Here is a 7,424-nt window from a genome sequence, read left to right as displayed (position 1 = left end):
CAGACAGCGGGTAAAGCGATTACAACCATTGCACTCAGGATACCAACACTTGGGGACCTAGTGGCAGAATACAACGGTTTAAAGCTCTTTGCAATGGTTAGGGATGGAAGGCAGATGTTTGCCGTGTGAACGCCGGTAAGTACACCGATTCCAACCGGCACCTATACCGTTGCAAATGCCCTGTCTGAACGCACCCTGAGTGTGCTATTTTGCATGTTACAACGCAGCTGATTACTAAACTGATACTTTTATGACAGAAACATTATACTTCTGTTGTATTTTTAAATTGAAGTTCTATGAGATACGTGCTATTTCCACATCTGTTTGAAATACTGCATCCTGTAAAATAAAATTATATGTTTTATGACACAAATTGAAAGTCATTGCATAGTTCATTGGCTTGGTAAGATTGTATTTGCTTTTAACAGTCTGCTGCAGAACTGGACTTACAGCAGTGATTCCAAAAGAATAGTTGTGTTGCCTCTGCTCTCTACCTGCCTCTTTTATTGTCATTAATTTGTAACTTTTTATATTCCGCTTCCCAAGAAGCACTTTAATCACAAAACAATCCTGTGAGGCAGTCTAGACTTGAAAGAGAGTGACTTGTCCAGGGCCATAAATGAGCAGCTATTGCAAGTAGTGAGGGTAAAAGCAGCCAATAGTCTTTCTGGCAGACACTCAGGAATAAGGCTTAGATAATGACCCTTTATTCAGAGGACTACTGATAGTGCTAGTTGCTGACTCAGGCTCTACCCATTGGATCACTCTGGCATGACTCACTGAAACAGCTATTACCTTTGCTATGTTCACTTCTGTTGGGTACTGTTAGAGCTAGTTGCTTGAGCTTAAGCCTCTTGTACCAACTGTATGGGTTTTGGGAGAGGGGGTATCTGCAACTGTCTTATTTGAAGAAAGGTATGATCTCTCAAGGCTACGACCTTTCCATCTTTTTGTTTTCGTTACAGATTCAGGCAGCTGACAGAGGTATCCCACTTCGTAGAAAAGAGCACACCTTAAGGGTTAATATATTGGATGCTAACGATAACCCGCCTGTCATTACAAACCCATATGGATACAATGTTAGCGTGAATGAGGTAAGCTTTTCTAGTGGTTGGCTTTCTGCACAGAGGCTCACAATTCTGTCTTTCCCCATCCTGCCCCACAAAGTGGATGTGGTTGTTCGCCTGTAAGGAGATCTGATGACAGGCTTTGCCTTACCCCTTGCTTTAGTTGTACATAAGAAAGTTCTCTGGCCAGCATATGGCTTGTAATTTGCAATTTGTAAAACAGAGGATTTTGCTTGTTGAGCAACAGAAGTATAATCCGCCATGAAAAAGGCAGCTATGCTTCTGACAGCCTAATCCCTGCACAAGGTCATTTCAGTATGATTACTAGACAAATATGCTATCTGTGTAGTTGGTGGGGTTTATGCATATTATGATTATTTTAGCTTCCTTATTAGATTATCTAAATTCTCCTTTTGTATCTGGTGTTGGTCTGCTGCTCTGTGAAATCAACTGCTCATTTTGCATGTGAAGTACAAGCCACAAAGTCAGTGGAGTGCTGCACTGAAGGGCCACTAGTGCCTGGTGATCCTACACCTCTTGTCATGTCACCTTAACCCGGACCTAGCTGAGTAGCCCCAGCAGCAACAAATTGGAGTTTACCACAGTTATTTCCAAAGCTTGACTACAGCCCCAGTCACATGGCAAAGTTGCTGTGGGAGAGGCACGGAAGGTGGGTGGATTATCCAGGCGCGATCACACCCCAACATCTGGGAAGTGGAGTGCACCCGTGGCTTACCGCCGACAATGCGCATTTAAAAACTAGTACCTCCAAGGTACTAGTAAATGTTTGCCATACCCGTCTGGTCGGCATCTCCCCCCTAACCACAGGACCTCGACCGGGATGTGTGCTTGGGTGGCCGCGTGTTGGTTTCCTCCGGGGCAATTAGTCACGCCCCCCCCCCATGATATCCGGCCCGTGTGCCCGGGGCCTACCGCAGCACGCTGTGTGGAGGGCTGCCCTTGAGGAAAATGTGGAATCTTCATTTGGTCCAGAATGCTGTAGGATGTTTGTTGATAGTTGCTGGCCACTTTGAACTGGGATGATTGCAAAATTCTATTGGGGTAGATTTCACAGTTAAATCATGGTCTTCGTTGGGCAGCTCTTTCAATCAAAACCTGGCCTGTTGGACATTTGATGGGCATGGGTTCTCATTTCTTCGCTGCTTGTAATTTTTGTAGATTTCCTCCCGTAATCTACAGAAACCATGAATAACTGCATCCATAAAATTCAGGCCTGTTTTATTGCAGATGCTAGATTATTGGTGGGGGGTTGTGATGGTTTTCATGTTAATGACCTTGATGGAAAGGTGATCTATCAATTATATAAGTAAGCATCATTATGTGGATTATCATTGCCTGTATTCAAAGCAACTGTAACCTGGCCATTATACGGTAATATGAAATACATTGTTAGCCCTTGTCTACTTCCAAAATGACTGTAAATTGCACAGTTGACTTAACAGAGCATTTTTGGAAGCAGCGTGTTTCATTATATGTTTCTAAGTCATGAGGCAGACATTAATTCCCATTTCTTACCATGGTCTCTCTCTCCTTCATGTACCTATAGAACGTGGGTGGAGGCACTGCTGTGGCTCAGGTGCGAGCAACTGACAGGGACAGTGGCCTCAACAGTGTCCTTTCCTACTACGTCATTCATGGGAATGAGGAGATGACCTTCCGCATGGACAGAGTGACTGGGGAAATTGCCACTCGCCCTTCCCCTCCAGATCGTGAGAGGCAACAGTTTTACCAGCTGGTGGTTGCTGTGGAGGATGAAGGCAACCCAGCCCTTTCGGTAGGTGATGATTATGGGATATATATTTGCCTAGTTTGCAGGAATATTTGCCTAGTTTCATCTTTCACTGAAACCAGAATCTTTACATTTTTACTCTTTACATGTGTTGTGATCTGTATTAAACTGTATTAGAGGTTATAAATGTGGAATGGTGGGAATAGAAAACTGGGGATAAGCCACACTGAATAAAATGAGACATTCTTTTAAATATAACTGTTTAGGATTACTCCCTAAAGATCTAGTCAGCTCTGTACCCTTTGATCTACTAAGGATCTGTACCTTCAATCTGATGAGGATCATGGATTGGGTCCCTCTGAAAATTATTTCCAGGGTAGTTTCAGTTGCCTAATCTGCCCCCTGCTCTCTTGCTTTCTTTTTTCCTCATTAAGGAGGTAGCAGCAGGAGAAGGGGGTATGGGGTAGGGTGGGATGGGATGGGAAGAGAGAGTGGGAACTACTTGGATTTTAGCATCCAGAGACTAAAGTCACTTTCTAAAGTAACAGCTAGATTTAATTGAATGGGACTTATTTCCAGATAACAACTATTATTATTCTGTTCACAGTAACAGAAATATAAGTGATTTGTGTTGTTATGATGCTTGTTTTGGATCAGGATGGGGGGGCAGAACTCAGATGGAATTTTTGTCTAGGAGCCCATGGTGGCTCTTGGCAGCCTTGTTACTAAACAGTGAGTTCCTTCCGTCCTTAAACTAATGTATGTTTTCATTCATCTTCATTAGTGGGGAACTGAAGCAAAGAAACAATCACTTGTGTTACCACGACCCCACAGACACATGATCATATGTTCAGACTGACACGGGGAATTAGCTTCCCTGTTTGTGCAGGGAGTGGAAAATCAGGATCTTTGACCTAAAGAGGAGGCTATGAGTGGCAAATTTCAGCAAGAGAAGGATGACAGAAAATAGATTTAAAGGTCTAAAAAAGAATATGGTGTTTATTGAAGGATTTGGAACAACAAGTGGAGAGGAGGAGAAACTTATCCCAAGCAAATACTGACAAATACTAAATCAAAACACAGATAAATGCAGCACATTCCTTATCCACACTAACAATATAACAACAGCAGCCAAAACCAACCAGAACTACTCCAATTTAGAGCAGGTGTTACTTTTAAGCTAGAGGTTTAAATGTGGGGAAATGGCGAACAGGACAAAGAAGAAGTGGAATCCATTGGAGCCAAGATGTCCAGTCCAGATGTGAGGCCTAACTAGCAGAGAGGAGCAAAGAGTGGGCTCCTCAGTATGGTGCAGGATAGTTTGGAAAATAAAGGGAAATAGAGCAAGACATCCTAGTCTGCATAGAAATCAGGATGGAAGAAGGAAGGATCAAGTGTGTTGGGAGCCTGAGTTGCAGTCCAATTTGTAGCCAGGATCAGGCCCAGATTTCTGGCTCTGAAACCAGGCTCGTTATACTGTTTGGAACTCATAGGATAACATGGGTACCTTTCAGAAAACAAAGGACTGCCGTAGAGGATGAAGAAATAACCTGCAAGTTTGGCAACTTATCAATATAAAACTGATTAAATCAGTGGTTCCCAACCTTTTTGAGCCTGCGGGCACCTTTGGAATGCTGACACAGGGTGGTTAGCGCAGCCACAAAATGGCTGCTGCAGAAGGTGGAGCTGGCTGCAAAATGGCTGCCACACCTTACCTTCAGTCACATAGTGAAGATCCTTGTGGTGTGGTGGCAGCTGCTGCCAAAGCAACATTTTAAAAAATCTGTACAGCTGATCATATCTCCATTTCCCAGTCAGAAGTTCTCTTGGGCAAAAGCCCCACCTGGCCCTGCCCACTGTCTAAAACACTTGGTTGGCACCAGGAAAGGTGTTGGCAGGCACCATGGCACCCACAAGCACCACGTTGGGGACCCATGGATTAAATTAACAAGGAAGGGCAGCAGAAAGGGAAGTTTTTGGTTGAATTGAATTATACTCCAGAATTACAAAACTGGAGACATGATGCTGAGTCGTGTATTCAGCAGGCTTTGGTACAATAGGAAGATTTAAATCAGAGGTTCCAAGCTGTCACTGGGAACATATGAATTGCATTAATGGTCATTTATCTCATACCATGTAAAAGATATAATGTTTGGAGAGGCATCTTCTAGCCTGGTGTGACTTAATTGCATTAGTCCTGTTAATTGCATTAGTCCTGTTGGCACATTTACACGCCCTGATTTCTCCCAAAAGGCTTCCTTGAACGTCGACCCTGCTGCAAGGTCATTTGCTGTGTTCATTGTTGCAAGACCCATCTTGAGACACAAAACATGGTGGTTGCTGTCTATGTTCTGGGCTTGTCTTGCAGGGGCGAGACTTGCTCACGGTGTTACATATGCAGTACATGCATTCAGGCTGGGAGGGGGGAGTGTGTAGATGAAAGTGGGGAGGCTGGCAACACTTGTTCAAGGCTTTCTGGAAGGTTCATTCCCTTTCTCATCTCCAAACATAATATTCCCTCTCTCAGTGAAGGAAGACATTCTGTAAAGGGTAATTGCTTCCTATCCACTGCCAAAACTTTCAGTCCCCTCCATCAGGAAGAGTTTCAGTCAGTTTTCATCCTGCCTCCACCAAGACAGCCAGTTTTTAGCATTTCTCAGTCTGGAGCTGTTTCACTCAGGAGACCTTTTCACTTCTAACCCCCTACCTTTCAACCGTCTTAGCTATACAGCACAGAAAGAGAAGGAGGAAATGCACTTTTGTAAGACTGGAAGACAGAGGAAGCCACAACTAGCAGAAGAAAGCAGCTTGACTCAAAATATATGTGGCCTGAGGAAGCAGCAGCAACAAGAGCATCAGCATGGGGCTTCACCCCACCTGGGTCACACCCCAGCTTGAGAGATGATCAGCAAAGCACATGAACCCCCCAAATTAATGGGCACAGCATCCTAAGTGCCTTCCTGTTGACATTATGAGTGACATAAGACAAGACAGATGTGCCTGACCTGACTCGCTGCCTCACATAACTTGTATAAGTTGAGTTTACTCACCTTAAAAGCTCTCAGTTGCTCTGGCGGGCTCTGAAGAGCTTGAAGGAGGAAGGGCTTCCAGCGTCCCTCCTGTGCTGTTTTTGCCAGTGGAAACTGCTGCCAGGAGGAAATAGCACAAGCAGCCTCCCACCCTGCAGACATTCTTGCCAGTGCAGGAGGGAAGCCAGAAGCCCCTCCATCTCCCTTGCAGTGCTCCAGAGCCCAACAGAACAGCTGATAACTTTTAAGGTGAGTAAACCCATTTCATATGACTTGTTATATGTGACAACAAGTTGTGTCAGTCATTTGTGTCCTGTCTCACATCACATGTATTGTCTAGTTTAGTTGTCACAGCAGCACACAAACACATTTAGGAAGTTGTGGCTCCCTAAGAATAGAAATCAGGCAAGTGCAGCCCAAAATACAAAATGGTAAAAGTGCAGGTCTATCAGAGATGGTGAGCAGGTCTGGCAGGGGTTCATTGCATAAATAACACTGTCTAACCATCTCATCCTTTGCCATCCCTTTCTTCTTTTACCTTCAATCTTTTCCAGCATCAGGGTCTTCTCCAGTGAGTGTTCCCTTGTCATTTGGTGGCCAAAGTATTTGAGCTTCAGCTTCAGTATCTGGCCTTCCAGGGAACAGTCAGGGTTGATTTCTTTTAAGATTGACTGATTTGATCTTCTTGCAGTCCAGGGGACTCTCAAGAATCTTCACCAGCACCATAATTCGAAAGCATCTATTCTTTGGCGCTCAGCCTTCCTTGTGGTCCAACTCTCGCAGCCATACATTGCTATTGGGAATACCATTGCTTTGACCATAAGGACTTTTGTTGGCAGGGTGATATCTCTACTTTTTATTATGCTGTCTAGGTTTGCCATCACTTTCCTCCCAAGGAGCAGGTGTCTTTTAATTTCATGGCTGCAGTCACCATCTCTCATGCCGTTGTCCAAATCAGGCCTCCTGCAGCTGTTACTTACAAAGGAAAACACTCTGGAGATCCAATCATGCATCTTCCAGCAGCTCATCTTGTTTGACCCTCTGGTTTGGAACTTTTTGGAGAAATTTGTCAGCTACTCAGGAGTTGTTCTTGGTTCTGTGGATTCTGACTCTGACCTTGCTGCATCCAGACAGCGACAATTCTTCACTTAGATCCAATCATGCATCTTCCAGCAGCTCATCTTGTTTGACCCTCTGGTTAAGAACTTTTTGGAGAAATTTGTCAGCTACTCAGGAGTTGTTCTTGGTTCTGTGGATTCTGACTCTGACCTTGCTGCATCCAGACAGCGACAATTCTTCACTCCATGTTGCTTTGATTACTGTTGCAAATGCAGAGCATATTGGCTGAGTAGTGGATTCCTGAGCCACTCCAGCTGTCTTACAGTTTCCACTCCCATTCCTTTCCAGGCAATCTGGGGGAAAACTGCCCCTTTCCCCTTACCTTTCTGCAATGAAAAGGGTTTGAGAGTTACATTTTTATAAAAATGAAAGCTGGGAATTCAGAAGAAATCATGGCAATAGATTCCGCATCCATGTCCAAAATGTCCAACAGAATCTTTACCTTGATGGAGGGACACA

The 7,424-nt window shown here is 44.2% G+C and overlaps 1 protein-coding gene across 1 annotated transcript in view; it reads left to right on the top strand.

Moving 5' to 3' along the window:
* The window catches only part of CDH23 (cadherin-related 23), a 797,360-nt gene that overhangs the window by 643,961 nt on the left and 145,975 nt on the right, over nt 1-7,424 (top strand). Inside the window, exons 34-35 of the mRNA XM_015422891.1 lie at nt 966-1,094; nt 2,635-2,862. Of these exons, the coding sequence (XP_015278377.1) occupies nt 966-1,094; nt 2,635-2,862 (357 nt within the window). The remainder of the gene's footprint in view (nt 1-965; nt 1,095-2,634; nt 2,863-7,424) is intronic.

Source organism: Gekko japonicus, unplaced genomic scaffold, assembly GCF_001447785.1.
Source record: "Gekko japonicus isolate JY-2015 unplaced genomic scaffold, Gekko_japonicus_V1.1 scaffold49, whole genome shotgun sequence".
Classification (NCBI taxonomy): Eukaryota; Metazoa; Chordata; class Lepidosauria; order Squamata; family Gekkonidae; genus Gekko; species Gekko japonicus.
This window is presented reverse-complemented; position numbering and strand designations above follow the sequence as displayed.